This window comes from Leuciscus leuciscus (assembly GCF_965113295.1).
Source record: "Leuciscus leuciscus genome assembly, chromosome: 6".
Taxonomy (NCBI): Eukaryota; Metazoa; Chordata; class Actinopteri; order Cypriniformes; family Leuciscidae; genus Leuciscus; species Leuciscus leuciscus.
The window spans coordinates 14,839,723-14,861,080 of NC_138730.1; the positions used below are offsets into that span (position 1 = coordinate 14,839,723).

The 21,358-nt window shown below is 44.9% G+C and overlaps 1 protein-coding gene across 2 annotated transcripts in view; it reads right to left on the reverse strand.

Annotated features, from left to right (window-relative positions):
• The window catches only part of pex5lb (peroxisomal biogenesis factor 5-like b), a 64,443-nt gene that overhangs the window by 34,024 nt on the left and 9,061 nt on the right, over window positions 1-21,358 (reverse strand). Inside the window, exons 2-3 of one of the 2 annotated variants that reach the window (XM_082174007.1) lie at window positions 9,482-9,571; window positions 83-194 (exon numbers count right to left, since the gene is read on the reverse strand). In XM_082174007.1, coding sequence (XP_082030133.1) covers window positions 83-194; window positions 9,482-9,571 — 202 coding nt within the window. The remainder of the gene's footprint in view (window positions 1-82; window positions 195-9,481; window positions 9,572-21,358) is intronic. The other variant, XM_082174008.1, reaches the window with a different exon arrangement.

The window sequence follows — 21,358 nt, forward strand, 5'->3', positions numbered from 1 at the left end:
CTAACGGCTATGGGATAGAGGAGGAGAAGAAGAACAGATGAGAGAGGAGGAACAGATGACAGAGCAGTAATTATGAGGGAACCTGCTGTGTTGGAGGTGACTGGCCGTGTGGCTCCATCACTCTTGCTCTCACTCTGGAAGTCATCGATGGAAGGGCTCAGTAACGGACGGCTCTCTTGCTGCTCACTGCACAGCTGTAACACATTAAACAAACATATTTCACTTTAAGTGCAGCCATTTCCACATTTATCTTATTTGAAACATTTTTGTAGATCTTTATTTAGTTTCCTGTTTTATGTTTCTGGTCAAGTTCAGTTTTATTTCCAAGTTCTTATTTCTAGTTATTTGCATGTCCCTGTTCCTTGATCCCTCCCATATTTGTTGTTTAGCCACACTGCTGAAATACTTTTTCTCTGCTTAATAGGCTATAAACCATATGTAGGTTGATTTCTCAAAAAAGTGGAAATGCTGTGGTGCTTTCAAAACATTGGCCCGTTTTTTTAGCCCAAAGGGTCTAGCCTGGTTAGCATGGACCAGTTAGCCCCTTTTGGTAGATACAGTTATGTGCAACATGCTATGGAGTGGACCCCATGCGACTCCGAATGGCTGAGAGCTTTTAATAGGTACTTTATTTGTGCCTGATTGAAAGTTAGAGAAATTCACTTTACTGTGTATTTTTTCTTAATCATGAAAATATTCATAACACTTTACTTCATAGCGTCTTTGTTACACGTTGCAAGTACTTACTATAGTCTCAACAGTAAATTGTATAAATTACATACAACTAACCCTATACAAAACCCTAATCCTAACTCCATAATAAGTACATGTTTTTAAATAATATTACGGTACTCAGTACTTAATTATAGAATTACATTGTAACAATAAATAAATTAACCTTTATGTTAATTTATTTTAAGTACTGAGTAATTGTAAGTAACTACATGTACTTACTAAAGGGTTAGTATTAGGGTTAGTTGCATGTAATTATGCATAATTAATAGTTAATACTATAGTAACTACACGTAACATGTAACAATGACACTGTAAAATAAAGTCATCACAGGGCCCAGGACAATGATCCTGGTTGCCCCCCCCCCGGAGACGGCAATATTCACAGTTCAAAATAAACAGTTAAGGTCACATTAGCAAAATTTTGCAGGCAATATTGTCAATAGTGTAGCTATATATGCAGCTCAGCTCACACAGAAGTAAAAAATCAAGTAGTTTTCTAATAGTCAAAGCGGCAATTCATGTGACCTACTTGAAACTCTTGTGAAATCTGTGTGGGGAAACCTTTCGCCTTCAAGCAGAATTCCCAATTACATGGATTCCATTTTAAATTACTGTATTTCACCCTTGACAATTCACTGAACAGCAGAAAACGTGAATGCACTTTAGTTTTCATTTTGCAAGCTTAATCTAGTGCCTTAGCAAAGCGCTAACTGGTAAAGAAAAGTTTCATCCACAGATGTTGAAAGACTCATACATTTAAAGTAGTTCTTAGCTTTAGTTTCCCTAACACCTTCATGTCTCCAATCCAATAATTGCCAGTTATCTCCATAAATGTTAAATCATCATATTAAATACTCATTGCAGTGAGAAAATGAAATAATTAAAACTGAGATTTCTATCATTTACAGTAAATCATCTAATCTCAGCTTGTCTTATTACCTGTGGATAGTAGTAATAGTTTAAATAGTAACCAATGATTCAAACCAAAAATTAGATATCCACTGTACAGTGATACAATACATTAACAGACTTTTAACATATATTTTTTCATAAATATAATGTATTGATTTAAAAAACATTACATGCAATTTGTACAATACATATAACAATGAATCTATTATTCTATTGTGTTGCAGGTTGTGAGTGTGACACAAATTTTGAACACATTTCTTTGGAAATAATACAATGGTAAAATTCATGGCTGTCAAGAATGGTTAAATTGCACAGGTCAGCACTAAGAGTGTCCCTCACTTCATAACTGAGGTCATAACTGAGGTCATAAAGCATCGATATAGGGGGCACACAATCAAATCCATTTATCAGCCTTAATGTGTAAAGAACACCATGAGGTCCATCTGGAGATACTGCAAGCACCAAACCCATCTTTTAACACTCCAGGTTGAATTCACTAAAAAGTTCCACCACTTTTGCTTATTATTTCAGTGTTTCTTAATTAGTATTTCACTGATTTATTGATTAACCACACGCATCCAGTTTAACTAAATGTACAGGTGTTTATGGCCATTCTTTTCAGCACAATCAAACCTCTTTTCTATGCAAATTAGGCTATAGATTGTGCCTTATTCCCAAAACCCAATGCTATTTGTCTGGCATATTACAACTGTGCTGTGACCACCCACAGAAAAAAAAGCCAGTACATAGAATTTGATTTTTGTGCATGTTATATCAGTAAAACAGTAAATGATTGAGAAGGGTGTTTAAAAATATATAAATCATATGTATATATGTATATATATATATATATATATATATATATATATATATATATATATATATATATATACACACACACACTGTATATATATATATATATATATATATATATATATATATATATAGTGGTGGAGTTCCAGTAAAGTGTGTCAGACTGTGTTAGTTTGATGCATCCACCACAACCAAGCATGACAATTGCATTCAGTATTAAAGATTTGTGCATGTTTGCACTGCTATTTGATTTTCATAGTTCCTTAAGTGAAAACAATAGGTTACTGTCGTAACCCCGGTTCTCTGAAACATCGAGTGGAGAGATCCACCTATGGGAAGGGCATCCGTACCTGACCTCTGCAGAAGCATCCAATTGCACCAAGTCTGGCTAGACAGACAGAAGCGCGCAGCCAATGCCAGGTAAGGCCACACCCCCTTACCTAAGGCATATAGCTGTCAGGCGCGCTGCTATTCCTCAGTAAGTATATTCGCTTCTCGTGCGGCAAGCGGGGCGAAGCTGGTGGATCTCTCCACTCGATGTTTCAGAGAACCGGGGTTACGAAAGTAACCTATTGTTCTCTTTCATCATCTCGTTTCGAGATCCACCTATGGGAGAGACATGGACAGCTCCCCGATTGCCCAATACACTCACAGTGAGGTTCTGAAGGCCAGAGAAGGACGGTCACCTCAGAGAGGCGGTGCCTGACACGTCCCACAAACATGACCCTGCAAGGGTGACGCCACGCTAAACTGCTGTGGACAAGCAGGGCATGAAACATGCATGAGACCCATACATGATAATGGCCCCCGCACCACCAATGCACATAGCTAAACCCAAGAAGGAATGCGAATGCTTGGTGACAGGAATGAACATGGCCAGCCGGCCCATTCACTCTTCGTTGGTTAACCCAACGGGGCTGTGGGAAAGGGCTAAGAGGACCCTACCCCTAGGACCGAATGTGCCACCGAGGTTCTGGTGACATCCAACCGGTAGTAACGCTCAAAGGTATGAGGAGAGGCCCAGCTGGCCGCGGAGCAGATGTCTTGCAGTGGCACTCCCCTGAACAAAGCCCAAGAGGCGGCTAAGCCCCTTGTAGAATGAGCTCTGATGCCCCCTGGGGGCTGCACTCCCTTTGCTTCATAAGCCATAGTATAGCGTCCACAAGCCAATGTGAGAGGCATTGCTTTGAAATGGGACTCCCCTTGTGCGGGGGAGCCCTTGAAACAAAGAGCTGGTCGCTCTTGCGGAAAGCACTGGTCCTGGTCATACATGCTTGCAGAGCGCGACCGGGACACAGAGCATTCAGCCCCTGATCCTCCGAGGAGGCAAAGGGTGGAGGGTGAAAAGCGGATAGCTCCAAAACCTCCGAAGTGAACACAGGGAAGCATTTCGGCATGAAGGCCGGGTTAGGCTTAAGGGAAACCTTATCTCCACTTAAGGAGAATTTGGCGCACGAGGGTTGAACCGAGAGTGCATGTAGCTCACTGACCCGTTTAGCAGATGCCAAGGCCGAGAGCAAAGCTGTCTTGAGGGACAGCAGCTTAAGGGAAATACTTCCCAGAGGCTCAAAAGGATAAAGAGACCGCGCTTCCAGCACCATGGAGAGGTCCTACCCTGGAACAGATCTCCTGATGACCGGCAAAGAGCGGCGTGCACCCTTCATAAAACTGCGGGTTAGAGGGTTCTGCCTGACGGTGAAGCCCTCAAAACCCACATGACAGGCTGAAAACGCAGCCAGGTAGACCTTAATGGTGGAAAAGGACCTGCCTCTTTCCATGAGGTCTTGCAGGAAACACAAAATATCAGGCACCGAGCACTGATAAGATGTGAGACCACGCCCATCACACCACCCTTCGAACACTTGCCACTTCCAGCCATATAGGGATCGTGTGGAAACGGCCCTGGCATTCTGAGTGGTGGCGATTACACGCGGCGGGAGCCCCAGTGCATTTAGGTTCGTCCTCTCACAGGCCAGGCCCAGAGAGTCACCCTGTCCGGGTGGGGGTGGTAAATCTCCCCGTTGGCTTGGGACAGTATGTCCGTGCGAGGGGGGAGGCGCCATGGCTCGGCGTACAACAGAGGGATTATCTCTGCCAGCCACGGGGCTTTGAGCCACCTGGGTGCTATCAGAATGAGAGACAGGCCGTGCCCTCTCACCCTGGCCAGTGTGAAAATATCAGGCACAGGGGAGGAAAAGCATACAGCAGCACTTTGGGCCATGGGTGGGCCAGTGCGTCTGCCCTGAGGGGCGCGTCCACGTCCTTTAGTCGAGAAGAACATAGGACAATGGTGGTTTTCGCGCGAGGCGAAAAGATCTACGGCTGCCTGTCTAAATCTCATCCATAACATCTCCACTATCTGCGGGTGAAGACGCCAATCCCCTTAGATTGGGTTTCCCCTCGATAGCAGATCCGCGCCTCTGTTCAGAATGCTCGAACATGAGTCACGCGTAATGACAGAAAAACCCGTCTGCTCCACACCAACAGCCTGTAAGCTAGAGCGTGGAGTTTCGACGAGCGCATGCCGCCCTGACGGTTGATATAAGCCACTGCCGTGGTATTATCGCACCGTACTAGAACGGGATGTCCCTGCAGGCGAGGCAGAAAATGATTCAGAGCTTTCCAAATGGTAAAAGCTCTAAATAGTTAATGTGCGCTGAACGTAGTCTGCTCAGCCACAGACCGTTCACCATTCTGCCTTCCTGGGTGGTTCCCCAGCCTGTTAAGGACGCATCTGTCGTCACAACTTTCCGCATCGTAACCGTCCCAAGGGGGTTCCCCGAGCGTAAAGTTCTCGCTCTCCCAATGGCGCAGGGCCGCCGAGCAGGCGCGCGTCACTGTTACCGAGCGGCAGAGATCGCGAATCGGGCTGAAATGTAGTGACAAAACCCATTTCGTGAACGCTCTCATTCTCAGGAGACCCAACGGCACAACTTGGATAGATGAAGCCATGAGACCCTGCAGCCTGAGGCATGTGCGATATTGTACTCTCGCCCCTTCTCTGAACTGAGACAGACAGTTCATCAGAGAGCGAACACGCTCTTGAGAGAGACGCGCTCGCAAGGAGACTGAGTTCAATTCCAAGCCCAGGAAAAAGACATTCTGACTGGGAGTCAGATTGTTTTTGCTCGCATTCACCTTGAACACGAGGGATGTGATGTGCGCGAGCACCCGGCCGGTGTCCAGCGACACCTTCTCCTTCGATTTGGCTATGATGAACCAATCGTATATGTAATTCAGAATTCTCAGCCCTGATAGTCTCAGGGGCGCCACGCCCGCCTCCGCACACAGACAGAAAGTTCGGGGACTCAAATTTTGCCCGAACGGAAGAACTGTGAATTCGTAACAAATGCCTTGGTAGGCGAGACGAAGATATTTCCTGTGTGGAGGGTAGATACTTATGTGAAAGAAAGCATCTTTCAGATCGACTGATGTGAACCAGTCGTTCTGCTTTATGGCACGGGCGAGAGAGCCTTGTGTCACATTCTGAAATTGTATTTCCTCAAATGTTTGTTCAACATTCGAAGGTCCATATAGGGCGGGGGGCACCACGCCTTTTGGAAACATAAAAATACCAGGAATAAAAACCATGGTTTATAAGATTGGGTGGCACCATCTGAATCGCTCCCTTGTTTAGGAGGGAGGAAATTTCCTCTTTCAGAATGTGTGAGGCATTTTCTTCTGTGTGAGAAGAGAGAACGCCGTTGAAAAGTGGAGGTTTTATTGCAAACTGCAGCCTGTAACCCTAGGTTACGGTACGCAAAACCCACTCGGGCGCTGAAATGGCTTGCCAAGCCGCTTCGTGACTCGAGAGCGCCCCCGCTCGGGCCGGAGCGGGGGTGTATGGGCCCAGCTGGTTCATTCGTGATGCAAAGTCGCCATCTAGTGGGCACACTAGAGGCGACATGCAGGGGTTCGGAGGGATTTCCTCCCTCTGCAGTGAGAAGTTTTCTCTGCGGAGAGAGGTCTTCTCTCCAAAACGAATTCATTTGATTCGTAACTTTGTGTGTTTTGTGTTGGGCAAACACTGGGGCCGGAGCCTTTATAGACAGAGTGAGGGGAACATAGTGTGGTGTCCACTGTGCTAAACTTTCCCTCACAAGGCCTGAAAGTGGGCGGAAAACACACATATCTCCTGAACACATGAACTGGGCAGTCTTAAGTGCAGGCAGAAAAATAATATCCGCGGAGTGAGATATTCTCTCTGTAACGGATTTATTTAATTTGTATGTTTTAAAGTGTTATTTAGTTATGTGTGTGTTTTGTGTTGGGGAACACAGGGGCCGAAGCCTTCCACACACAACGTCCACTAAAAACACACTGCAGGCAGAAAAATAATATCCCCGGAGAGAGATACTCTCTCTGTAACGGATTTATTTAATTCGTTTGTTTTAAAGTGTTATTTAGTTATGTGTGTGTTTTGTGTTGGGGAACACAGGGGCCGAAGCCTTCCACACACAACGTCCACTAAAAACACATGGCTGGGCAGCCGCAACTGAGCTGTGTGAGCCCAGCTAGTTGATTTGTGAGGCAATGGAGCCCTCTTGTGGACGGACTCAGGGCGACATGCATGGGATCAGAGAGATTTGCTCTCTATGTTGGCAGATATATAAATCTGCACGAATTCATTTGATTCGTTTGTTAAATGTGTTGTTTAGTAATGTGTGTGTTTTGTGTTGGGAAACACTGGGGCCGAAGCCTTTAATAACTGGGTGAGGGGAACCAAGTGCGTGCAGTGTGGTAACACTGCTACGTACTTTTCCTCACGACAGCCCCGCTTGGGGGGGGTACACACACACAACGTCCACTAAACGTCCTTGTGGCCCGTGAACGCGGGCTCGATACTCCCAACGGTCGAACAACAGGCAGGCCGCTTGCGTTCGGGGCCGCCTTCCTAGGAAGGCATAAATTGAAAGCCTCAACACGTAATCGTAACACATCAAGGCCCGTGAGACCGTGTTAACAGTCTAGCGGGACGCTCCAGTTTTAAGAGTTGTTTCCTCAGACTGGGCGGTGGTCTCAGCGCTTACCCGTCGTAAATATTCCTATCCTGGTCGGTGGCGCTCTGTGGAGCTGGCCACACAATGTTGAGACGAACGGCCGCTCGCTCACAAACTTCCAGGAGGATGGACTGAGGCAAAGCCGTGTGAGCGCTAGCCTAGGGAACGCTAAAAGGACCGCGTCATCCCCGTCGCCGGAACCGGCCGGTTCGTCAACGAGAGTGAGGTTTTCCCGCGAAGATGTCCTCTTCAGGGAATGCGGATTGGGCTGATGTCAGCTCAAATATTTAGAGAGGTGGCGCTCCGGGAGTCCCCCGGTAGTGCGTCATCATCACCGTGTCCCCCATCCGAGTCAGAAAGGCCGAGCACGGCGCGCTGGGTCGTGCAACTAAAAGCCGGCTTAGTAAAAAGCTACATGTGCAGCAATTACAATGGCCGCAATTCTCCGGGTTCTCCAAAGCTTCTTGAGCGTGTTAAGCTCAAGCAAACAGCGCAGAACGAGAGGGTCCTTAGCGGCGATTATTAGAGCACCACACGCGGCCGGGCAGGCTCGTCGTGATAGGCTGTTCCCCGGAGAAGCGGCTGTTTAGACGGTCACATAGCCATGGGTGGGCTAGCGGTGAAGAACTCGGAAAAATCCGTGGCGGGCAGCCATGTAAGGAGGAGCAGGTGAAGGACAGCGAGAGCGCGGGCGGCTCCGGATGCAAAAAACACAGCGGATAGGCTGAAGAAACGACTGTCACTCACGTCTGGCGGAGGCTGATCTGGCGATATGTCCTCCTGAAGACTCGAAAGTGAGCAGCGTAACGTTAATCCAACCGAACTGTGTCAGTGCAGAGATCGCGAGAAGCGAATGTCAACTGAGGAATAGCAGCGCGCCTGACAGCTATATGCCTTAGGTAAGGGGGTGTGGCCTTACCTGGCATTGGCTGCGCGCTTCTGTCTGTCTAGCCAGACTTGGTGCAATTGGATGCTTCTGCAGAGGTCAGGTACGGATGCCCTTCCCATAGGTGGATCTCGAAACGAGATGATGAAAGAGAACAGCACATTACATTTTTATTTAGTTGCCATTCTGAATCCAGGTAAACTTAACCCACCTGTTTCATCCTTGAAAGTAACTTCCTCATTTCTTAATAATTAAAATAGGTCATTGATTTCTGAAAATGTGTATTTGTGAGTCCAAAATTCAGTCTAAATCGTACAAGACTTCACCAATTACTTTCAATTTCACTTGGTCTTTGGGAAAGGATGAGATGTGTTTTTCAGCCCATTTTCACAATACGCAATCTCAGCAGTAACTGGCAGTAAATTCCCCATTGAGCAGCTCATCACAATGTATTGAGAAATGCATGGCTCTCTGCCACATCCTCAGTGGAATAGAACCAAGCCCTCCAAATAACAAAATCCTTCAACATTTGGGTAAACCTTTTATAGACAGCCAAAAATGACATCCATTTATTGACTTCATGTAACTGCAGAGAGGTGGTACAATAAATAACAAAAGCCACCCCACATTGCAGCAAGAATCTAAATCCCAAAAAAATCCACATTTAATTTGCTTCCTACAAACAAATTATTCCTAATGTAATAAACAGCAAGTAACATCAACATGCAGCTCGGGCTTCAGTAAAAAACAGGTCACAAACATGCGAATCAAAGCCAAGACAACAACAGAAATAAAATTCAAGCAACAGAACATTCAGCAGCTGTTTATGGGGAGAGTAGCGCTCACATAAAGCAAATGCCACTCTTGTTTGTGTCGTGAAATACTGAGTGGTCCCAAAGGACCATCCCATTGCCATGGGTCTTGATGACATCATTTAGTGTGAACCCCATAGAGCAGCTTGCTTTCGACAACAAGAAGCAACTATAGCACTTCCACACACATGGCTCATGTGTGTCACATAACACTAAGGGATATTCAAAACAGGGTGCACCTGTTCTTGGGTTTACTTGACTTATTCACACAGTGACACTAACGCTTGGTGTTCCCTGTTGGTGGGTGTATGTGCTCAGCCCACCTTGGTTGTCACGGTGAGCAGGGGTTTTCCATCTGAGGATGCCTTACTTGGTAGCTCCTTCAGCACCAAAGCAACCGCCCTGTCTTTCTCCTACAACAGTGAAATCAACAGTGAGTTGTGTCAGTCAGTTTGTGTTCAAATTGTTGCAGCGATTCTGTGGGTTCCTTGAAAAACACTAATAAAGCATTACCAATTCAAATGAAATGACAATTTGCAGGCAAACAAGAAAAAAAATCCCTCTTTCTTGCTTTTAAAGCCATTTCTTGTTGATTGAAAAAAATGACAGTTCACCCAACTGACACAAAACAATGTGCATGATTATCATGCTATCATCTATCAGCTCTACAACACAAAACATATGAGTAGGGATGCACCATGTATTGATAAAATACCGACATTTGTTTGGCCAAATAGTTATTTTTTATTCATCAATATCGGTCAATAAGTTAATCTTTAGGAAAACTGAATTAATAACATTTAATAAACAATTTAATAACAATATTATTTAAAAGTAACCTTTACAAATCTTGTGATACCTAAATTCCCATGTAGTGTCTACAATGGTTGATCAGATTTTAGTGTTTTATTTTTAATTTAGTTAGACTAAATAGTATATAATTTAGCATTGTTCATTTATAAGTTATCAACCAGAACATGAAAATAGTATCAATAATATCGGTGCATCCCTATAAATAAGTTCCATTTGGTACGTAAAATGTAGTTATCAATGCCAAAGCTGTGCCACAACAAAAAACTACTTATCTTCAGCAAAGACATGCTACAGTACATGGAGTAGTGAACCATTTCATAGAATTCAGGGATACAGTGACACCATCCAAAAACACGAGGCTTACAACTGTGCTTTTAACAGCCTCCACGCCACTCAAACAGATCTAAGCACTTAAGCCACCGCTGGGATGCTGAGAGCTGGGGTGGAATCAATTCACTGGCGATGTTTAACACTGCAAACTGCCATTTAAACCCCAATGTATTGAACAACTACACTGTTGCAGTCCACATTGCAATCCAAGATAATCTAACTGTGCTGTTTTATCGTGACCAATGAAGTGAACCGCTAATGCAACACTCCATGGTCCAGCAACAGAACTCTGGAGACACATAAGAAACAAAAGAAACTTTGAAAACAGATGCTATCAATAAGTTTGTGTTTTTAACTTATTTAACCTAGTAAAAAAGCCTATAATGGTAGGATGTTGAGGGTGATAGCCACATTTTTGTTAGTGATGAGTCGTTCATTGCATCTGTCACGTGACAAACGAATGAAAGACTCGGAAGGTAAAGTCATTTTTTATGTTCCCTGTAAAAAAATTTTGACTGCATTATAATGATTTCTTAATTCAGAATATGATCAAGATTGCGTAGGTGGATGTGTTCGGGGAATTTGCCTGTTAAAAGTATATCATTTAAAGCCCATTAAATGAACGAAATAACTCGAAAAAAGATTTGTTCATTTTGTTGAACGAGATCGAACAAGAGAGTCAGTAAAATGATCCGAACTTCCCATCACTAATAGTTGCTAAGGAGATTCTAGGGTGTTCAGGGTGGTTTCTAGGTGACTGCTACAAAGCCCACCTGTGATATTCTAGGGCCAGTTGTGCCATGTTAAAACTTAATGGACGAGCCTAAACTGAGGAAGAGGTTGGAACGAGTCATCAACCTGGAGCCTGTTTCACAGCATGTGTCTGACCAGGCACGTGAGCCGGCAACACCACAGATCGCAGAGGGAGTTTTAGTGGAGATTGATGGCTTGGAGGATAGCCGCACCCACACTTCCGCCGCTGTGAGTGAGTTGAGCCTTGTCTCTGGAGGATATGTGGAGGAACTTAGAGACCTTTTTGATGAGGATTTGATTGACTGGTTTGGTGAGGTGATACCCTATGCCTCCAAATCTCAATTTTTCTTTGTATCTCCAGGGTCCCCTGGTTCTCCAGTGGCCCCTGTATCTCCAGAATGCCCGCACAATCTTCCTCTCCCACCTCCTCATACTGCCAGTTCCTCAGCCCCGCCTTCACTGGTGTCCTTCAGCCCCTCTGCATCTCCAAAACACAGCAGGGATCTGCCAAGTGTCTTCAAGCCACCAGCTCCACCTAGCCTAGAGGATCCCCTGGCTTCGCCTCCAGCCTATGGGCCCATCACTCCACCTTGACCTGTCGACACTTTGGCTCCACCTTGGCTCCTCCCTCCCTTGGCTCCTCCTGAAACCATCGGCCATACGGCTTCACCGTGCATTCCCTCGTCCTTCCGGCTCCGCCTTGGTCAGACATCTTCCTGCCTGTGCCTATTATTCAAATGATTATTAGACTGCATAAATTAAGTTAGCCGGAACCCGGGAACCCTTCCTATATCACCCGATGTACTCGTTGCATCATAAGAAGAATGGCATCTACGCTAATGTTAGTCTTTTCTGTTTACTCCGAGGTTTACTGTAATCAGCCGGATCTCATTGGCGGGTCAGCTCAACCGGGGTCTCCATCATCTGTGGCGCTAGCTCTGTCGGTCGTCCCCAGGGTGTCATCTACCATCAAGTCATTGTCACCATGGCTCCTCCCATCTTTGAATCCACCCTGGGGCCTTGTCCAGGCTGGCCTCAGGACCACCTCCTGACTTCTCCTGTTCTTAGCTCCTCCCTAGCTGCTTCCTTCTTCCACTCCCCCATGGACTGTTATATTTCTATGGACTGGTGTTTATTTTTCAGTTCCACGACCTCCTCCAGAGCCTCAGTTCTATTTACGGCACGAGGATGCGCCTTTTCGAGAGGGGGCGTACTGTAACGAGTATACCCTGTTCTGTAGTTTTCATTGTGTATTTTGTACAAAGTATAGCTAAGTATTATTTGTTTATTAATGTGCATTTATTATTGAAGACAAAGTGTGCAATTTGTAGTGTTTGGAATAAACCAAAGCTATTACGGAGCATATACTTTTTACTCAAATATAGTACACCTCGATAGCCTCATGGGCAAGTGCGCCGACATGTAGCGCCGTTGTGCTTCGGGCGACCCGAGTTCGAGTCACGGCTCAAGGACCTTTCCCAATCCCTCTCCCACCTCACTTCCTGTCCAGCTACTGTCCTATCCTAATAAAAGGCAAATATATATATATATATATACACAAATATACTTATGGTATATTGCTTGTATGTTTCGAAGACACTCGTAATGTACTTGTAACACAAATAAAGTACACTTTAATATCACTAATCAAGCATGTAATTAGTCACTACACAGGCATATACTTAAAGTATACTTGAAGTTGTTTCAATGTACAAATTTCAATTTTCAAAAGTACACTAAATACACTTAAAGATATGATTAACTACAATTTAATTACAACTAAAATATACTTAGTACAAAATTAGTTGTTTCAAAATAACTTATCATTAACACACCTGAAGTATACTAAATTAGTCTGGCTGCAAGTATACTTAGCATACATTTTTATTCACCAGGGCTAATATGCCCCCTTTAAGGATAAATAAGCTAAAGGGTTCTGTCCCAGTGACAGCTTTTGTACCTTTTCTTCTATGTAGATTAGATTATATGTATGCTCTTTGAGTTTAAGTAAAATGCCAAATATGTTGAGGCAGTAACAGTTTTTGAAGAATTGTGTTTTCCTTATATACCCAATATTAGCAAATCCAAAAAAAAGGGCCCATCGCCAGCTGTGTTCTGTCCTTTTATCTCTGCTTGTGTTCTCTTTTTCGGAGTGATTTTTGCATCAAAGACATCCAGAAATATGTGAATAGTGTGAAGGACACAGTTCTTTTCTTGTGTATTATCTATTACAGGCCAAACATTTAACTTTGTTTTGCAGGTAAATTGGTCTTCACTTAGGCTACATTATTCATCTTAAGAAGTCAGGAATATGTTCACATTTAGCAGTTTAATAAGTCAGTGTTTGAAAGAGAACTAAGCATTAAAGTAGATAACACAACCATATGGCAAAGATGGCCTTTATTTAGGTGGAAAATGTCTCTCTCAGGCCTGTCTGTGATCATCCACCTACCTCTTAATTAACGTAGTCTTCCTACAAACCCCACACTGAGTGACATTTCAATCCTGACAACTACTCCATCAAGCTCATGTTTGACCTTAAGAAGGTCTTGCACCAGAATGCACATAGGACATACATGCCATCCCATTACATTTAAAAATCCAAATATAATCTAACCTCAGCAACACTGACACCTTAAACTTCTAATATTGTCCGAAAAACTGAAACATTTATGATAAATTATTTACTTCTAAACCACAAGCAAAGAGTAACAAGTAGTGATCCCTGATTCCTGAACAAATCATCTTTTGAGCTGATTCCCAGCAAGTCATCGGATCACGAAACTTCAGTTCTGGGCCGATGACCCAAGACACACAGCCGAAGTAGCATGCATGCTCCTTGTCCTTGCACAGCACCGAATGAACCAATGGGCTTGTCCTGCAATCAAACCAATAGGGTTTGCCCCTTAAAGGTCCTAATTGGATTTTGGAGTCCAGTTTGGTAGAGTATCATGCTATGACTGCCGGACTACGTTCCCAGAATTGTTTTGGGACATCTCAGAGATACCATGCTGTGAGCTTTATTAAAAAAAATAATAATCTCAGAACCTCACGTCAGGGTGGTTTTTAAGTAATCTTAGGGGCCCGCTCAAACAAAATGATTTCTTGTGGTCAAAAACAGCTAAAACACAGTGGAATGAAATAGAAGGTCTAGAAGATGGGTTATTGACAGATGAAATAGATCCAGTAAAAAGACATTCTCGTCACCTGTCATTCTGTCATTATTTACTTACTCTAAGGATGTTCCAAACCTGTATGCTGTTATGTATTTATTTATTTATTTGCTAAAATGCTAGAATCTTAAAAAGTTCATAGCGACACACACTAACAGGCTCCAAAAATGTCCAAAAACCCCTATTGTATATTGGGTGGGTGATTATTATACTATATTGCAAGTCGCCTGAAGCTGTACGATAGCTTGTGTAATGAACAAATGAAAGTACATTTATGTCATTATTCACTGCTATGTGGTATATAAAAAAAAATTAAAGCTAATATCCTTTGTGAAAAAGAAATGTGCTGTATTGAATGATTGAATGTGCACTTTTCTTCACAACTTAAGTTTGTTTTTTTGTTTTTATCTGTAGGGGAGAGCGGGGCACAACCTAACGCTTTTTGACTTTCTCAGTTTGTGTAAATCTACTTATGGTTCAGAGTATTTATTTTTTCCCACATTAATTTCCCACATGTCTAGTACAATTATGTGGTTTTGTTTTATTAATACAGTATATACTTTTTTCTTGACATACCCCGAAAGAATGGAAGTGAAATGTGACAACATGCCCCATAGGTGGGGTACATTGTAACATGTGTGGGGCACATTGAAACATAACATATGACAGCTTAAAATGTTATCTGATCTAATAAAAAATATATACAAAACAAACTAAAATATTTTCTAAATAAAATACAATAAAAAAACTTTTTCATATAAAATAATGGCAATTTTTAATAATTAAATATAAACAAATTTTTGAGTTTTGACAACGAACACATGAAAACACAGCTATACAACATAGTTCAAAACAAATAAATAATTAGTCATTTCTGAACGTTGACTCTCAGTCTTTATTCACCTTTTTCTCACGTTTTCCCAATAAAATTAATCAAAGTATAGAATATAATAGCATATTTCTAATAGGGGCACATTGTAACGCAGTGTTACAACATGCCCCCGCCTGCACAACTGGGGTTTAAACCCTGCTAGTGTCTTCTGCTAGTTAGCGAAGCATTAAAGAACTATCTCAACTGTTAAATAACATCTTGGAGATTAAAATAATATCAGATTTGTCTTATTTTAAATAAACACAAAAAATAGAGATGAAAAATTAACTTAAGTAAGAAATTTACTTTTGCTATGGTTTAATAAATGTCTATGGATATCGTCCAAAAAAAAAATTTATTTTGGCGGAATTTTTTTTTCTATATAGTGTTGATATGGCAACTAGTAAATACACAAAGTTTCGTCATCCATGCATGTGCGGAAGTATTTAAAACAAGCGTGTTACAACTAGCCCCGCGTTAGGTTGTGCCCCGCGCTCCCCTACTTGTAATTATATAACATGTATTAAATAAAAGGCCACTTAGGGCGTTTTTCCACTGGGTTCGTTTGCTGCGGTCCGAACCCGAGTGCGCTCGTTCCCGGCGCCCCCCGCAGCGTTGGTCTGGTTTCACACTCAATTAGTTGTATCGAACCCAGGTGCGTTTGCAGTGATCTTACGTCATCGCAAACGCACACGGAAAATGCATGGATAATACAACTCGACTGAGCATATCTGTAATTTGTCTGTTTTTTTGGTGCTATTATGCACAACATAGTGAGAGACATCACCTCTTCAGTGTCCCACAACGTTCCCCTGCCACTCATGGTTGTCGTGTGTGAGGAAACAATGATATCGACAGTGATACGCATGCGCGGGATACTATACTTCCTGAACAAGCGCGCACCCGAGTCCGTGTTAGTCCTCCAGGTAGTCTCGGGTTCGGTACTCTAGTGCGCACCCGGGTCCGATGACAGCGTTCACATTAGCGATTTTTCATGCAAACCGTGCCCCGGTCCGCACTAAACTGCCAGTGTGAAAGCGCCCTTAATTATACTTTAATAGAGTATACATTCATGATTATGTTTCTTAACACCTTTAAAAAGTGTATAATGTCAAAGCAAAAAAAGTTTAGTTTAAAGTTGTCATGAATGTCCTTGTTTGTTACCATGGTTACTTATTATTTGCACCTGTGTCTTGTTTAGTTTCCTCTGTGTGTTATGTGCATTTATAGCCCTTAATTTTCACTTTGCATATGTCAGTTATCGTCTATGTTTTATGTGGTTGTTTCTATGATTATTATTCCTGTGATCACCTGTGTGTTAGTTGGAATTGTGAATAAAATGTTTGTTTTGGATACTCATCTCAACTTCATCTTGTGATTACTACAACAGCCACAGCGTGACAAAGGTACATTTTAAATAATTTATTAAATAATCTTTTGTCATGATTTAAAAAAATAAACTTGTTTTGATATTGACTATAGCATACTAAAGAACATGATTATAATTTTAACTGTAGAGTGTTGATACTGACATACAAGCTTTTATGTGAAAGTTGCTGACATAGCATTTTAAAAACACTCATTGGGTGTGGCACATGGTGTGGGACGCCCATCAAAGATGCTACATATTTTCATAGATGAAGTTTAAATATAGTGCAGATGGATTCAAGGACATGTCCTGTGTGAATAGGACAGTTTTATTAGCAACTATAGACAAGAATGTGCAGTGTCATGTCGTAATAATAATATGCTGGGAGGTGATAAATTCGGTTCTCACACATGGTGATGGACTCAGGTTGTGTTGACTGGGTGAAAGTTGATCGCGCCGAAGAAAGGATCTGCAAGCGAAGGAATTGAAGGAAGTGCTAGCACAAGCTGTGAATGATTTTAATTTCAGAACAACATATTTATAGTCTTAAGAGCTGCTTAATAGCATAGCTTGTAGCTTCTGTTATGTCTAAGACTTCATGGACATAAAATGGATTTTGTGACTTCTAATCAGCTTATCCAACTATTTATCCAACAAATTATATATTTGCATATCAAATGATCCACTTTGCTATAGCTGCTCAAATTACACTTATAGGTTTTGACTTCTTAACCAAACCTCCGCCTATATATGTTAAGTCTTTCAATTAGGTTATAAGACAACTAATCAAGGAAGCTACAGACAAAGTGAGTTAAGGTTTATAGAATATTATGACTAATCATATGCATAATCATTAACCCCCACTAACGACACAGATCACTGGCCACAAGAACATCCAGGCACAGGAACAGTTTCTTTCCACAGGCCATTTCCCTTCTGAACACTTAACATGTCCCCCAAGGCATATGCCTGTAAGTGCAATACTCCAATGTCTAGTGCAATATTCTCTAACTCAGGTGATATTTATATTTATATTATTCATACTGCTCAAAATACTGTAAATATGTTCATAATCTGTAACATGCACTAGACTCCCACTGTCTAGTGTAATATTCTCTAACTCAGGTGATATTTATATTTATATTATTCATACTACTCAAAATACTGTAAATATGTTCATAATCTGTAAATGTTTATTCAGACTAAACCCAACTGTGACCCCTTTTTTTACTTTTTATACTATTTTTTTTTTTTTTTTTATATATTTTATTCTTAGAATACGCCCCTCCTTGAACTGCCACCTTATCGTGGTGGAGGGGTTTGAGTACCCGAACGACCCTAGGAGCTATGTTGTCTGGGGCTATATGCCCCTGGTAGGGTCTCCCAAGGCAAACAGGTCCTAGGTGACGGGTCAGACTAAGAGCGGTTCAAAAAAACTCTTATGATGCCAACAAAATTGAGGACCGTGACGTCGCCCGGTATGGCGCAGCCGGGGCCCCACCCTGGAGCCAGGCCCGGGGTTGGGGCTCGTATGCGAGCGCCTGGTGGTCGGGCCTCCCCCCATGGGGTCCGGCCGGGCTCAGCCCGAAGGAGCGACGTGGGGCCACCCTCCCGTGGACCCACCACCTGCAGGAGGGACCGTAAGGGGCCGGTGCAAAGTGGATCGGGCGGCAGTCGAAGGCGGGGGCCTAGACAACCCGATCCCTGGACGCGGAATCTAGCTCTAGGGACATGGAACGTCACCTCTCTGGCGGGGAAGGAGCCTGAGATTGTGCGTGAGGTTCAGAGATTCCGACTAGAGATAGTTGGGATCACCTCTACGCACAGCTTGGGCTCTGGAACCACACTCCTCGAGAGAGGATGGACTCTTCACCACTCTGGAGTTGCCCATGGTGAGAGGCGGCGGGCTGGTGTGGGTTTGCTTATAGCCCCCCAGCTCAGCCGCCATGTGTTGGAGTTCACCCCGGTGAACGAGAGGGTCGCTTCCCTGCGCCTTCGGGTCGGGGATAGGTCTCTCACTGTTGTTTGTGCCTACGGGCCAAACGGCAGTGCAGAGTACCCGGCCTTCTTGGAGTCTCTGGGAGGGGTGCTGGAAAGTGCTCCGACTGGGGACTCCGTCGTTCTACTGGGGGACTTCAACGCCCACGTGGGCAGCGACAGTGACACCTGGAGGGGCGTGATTGGGAGGAACGGCCCCCCTGATCTGAACCCGAGTGGTGTTCTGTTATTGGACTTCTGTGCTAGTTACAGCTTGTCCATAACAAACACCATGTTCAAGCATAAGGGTGTCCATCAGTGCACATGGCACCAGGACACCCTAGGCCGGAAGTCAATGATCGACTTTGTGGTTGTTTCATCTGACCTCCGGCCGTATGTCTTGGACACTCGGGTGAAGAGAGGGGCGGAGCTGTCAACTGATCACCACCTGGTGGTGAGTTGGATCCGATGGCGGGGGAAGAAGCTGGACAGACTCGGCAGACCCAAACGTACTGTGAGGGTCTGTTGGGAACGTTTGGCCGAATCCCCTGTCAGAGAGATCTTCAACTCCCACCTCCGACAGAGCTTCGACCAGATCCCGAGGGAGTCTGGAGATATTGAGTCCGAGTGGACCATGTTCTCCACCTCCATTGCCAACGCGGCCACTCGGAGCTGTGGCCGTAAGGTCTCCGGTGCCTGTCGAGGCGGCAATCCCCGAACCCGGTGGTGGACACCGGAAGTAAGGGATGCCGTCAAGCTGAAGAAGGAGTCCTATCGGTCCTGGCTGGCTTGTGGGACTCCTGAGGCAGCTGATGGGTACCGACGGGCCAAGCGGACTGCAGCCCGGGTGGTTGGGGAGGCAAAAACTCGGGCCTGGGAGGAGTTCGGTGAGGCCATGGAGAAGGACTATCGGTCGGCCTCGAAGAGATTCTGGCAAACCGTCCGGCGCCTCAGGAGGGGGAAGCAGTGCCCTACCAATGCTGTTTACAGTGGAGGTGGGCAGCTGTTGACCTCGACTGGGGATATCACCGGACGGTGGAAGGAATACTTCGAGGATCTCCTCAATCCCGCCGTCACGTCTTCCATTGAGGAAGCAGAGGCTGAGGACTTGGAGGCGGACTCGTCCATCACCCAAGCTGAAGTCACCGAGGTAGTCAAGAAACTCCTCGGTGGCAAGGCACCGGGGGTGGATGAGATCCGCCCTGAGTACCTCAAGTCTCTGGATGTTGTGGGGCTGTCTTGGCTGACACGCCTCTGCAGCATCGCGTGGCGGTCGGGGACAGTGCCTTTGGACTGGCAGACCGGGGTGGTGGTCCCTCTTTTTAAGAAGGGGGACCGGAGGGTGTGCTCCAACTATAGGGGGATCACACTTCTCAGCCTCCCCGGGAAAGTCTATTCCAGGGTACTGGAGAGGAGAATCCGGCCGATAGTAGAACCTCGGATTCAGGAGGAACAGTGTGGTTTTCGTCCTGGTCGTGGAACACTGGACCAGCTCTATACCCTCTACAGGGTGCTGGAGGGTTCATGGGAGTTTGCCCAACCAATCCACATGTGCTTTGTGGATTTGGAGAAGGCATTCGACTGTGTCCCTCGCGGCATCTTGTGGAGGGTGCTCTGGGAGTATGGGGTTCGGGGCCCTTTGCTAAGGGCTACCCGGTCCCTGTACGACCGGAGCAGGAGCTTGGTTCGCATTGCCGGCAATAAGTCAGACTTGTTCCCGGTGCATGTTGGACTCCGGCAGGGCTGCCCTTTGTCGCCGGTTCTGTTCATAACTTTTATGGACAGAATTTCTAGGCGCAGCCAGGGGCCGGAGGGGGTCAGGTTTGGGGACCACACAATTTCATCTCTGCTCTTTGCGGATGATGTTGTCGTGTTGGCCCCATCAGACCAGGACCTTCAGCATGCACTGGGACGGTTTGCAGCCGAGTGTGAAGCGGCTGGGATGAGAATCAGCACCTCCAAATCCGAGGCCATGGTTCTCAGTCGGAAAAGGGTGGTTTGCCCGCTTCAGGTTGGTGGAGAGTTCCTGCCTCAAGTGGAGGAGTTCAAGTATCTTGGGGTCTTGTTCACGAGTGAGGGAAGGATGGAACGGGAGATTGACAGACGGATCGGTGCAGCTTCTGCAGTAATGCGGTCGCTGTACCGGTCTGTCGTGGTGAAGAAAGAGCTGAGCCGTAAGGCGAAGCTCTCGATTTACCGGTCAATCTACGTTCCTACTCTCACCTATGGTCATGAGCTGTGGGTTATGACCGAAAGGACAAGATCCCGGATACAGGCGGCCGAAATGAGCTTTCTCCGCAGGGTGGCTGGGCGATCCCTTAGAGATAGGGTGAGAAGCTCAGTCACTCGGGAGGAGCTCAGAGTAGAGCCGCTGCTCCTCCACATCGAGAGGGGCCAGCTGAGGTGGCTCGGGCATCTTTTCCGGATGCCTCCTGGACGCCTTCCCGGGAAGGTGTTCCGGGCATGTCCCACCGGGAAGAGACCCCGGGGAAGACCTAGGACACGCTGGAGGGACTATGTCTCCCGGCTGGCCTGGGAACGCCTCGGGGTCCCCCCGGAAGAGCTGGAGGAAGTGTCTAGGGAGAGGGAAGTCTGGGCATCCCTGCTTAGACTGCTGCCCCCGCGACCCGGCCCCGGATAAGCGGAAGAAGATGGATGGATGGATGGAGAATTTGTATTACTATGTTTCTTGTTGTATTTGTATTTGTATATGTGCACTGGAAGCTTCAGTACCAAGAAAAATTCCTTGTGGGTGCAAGCACACTTGGCAATAAAGCTCTTTCTGATTCTGATTCTGATTCTGATTCTAACCCGCCAAAATCAACCGTGCGGAAAACACATCAACTCACTAGCCAATTTGGCTACGAATAATGACTGATTGTTGTAAAACTGAAAACCATTCAATGTTTAAAAA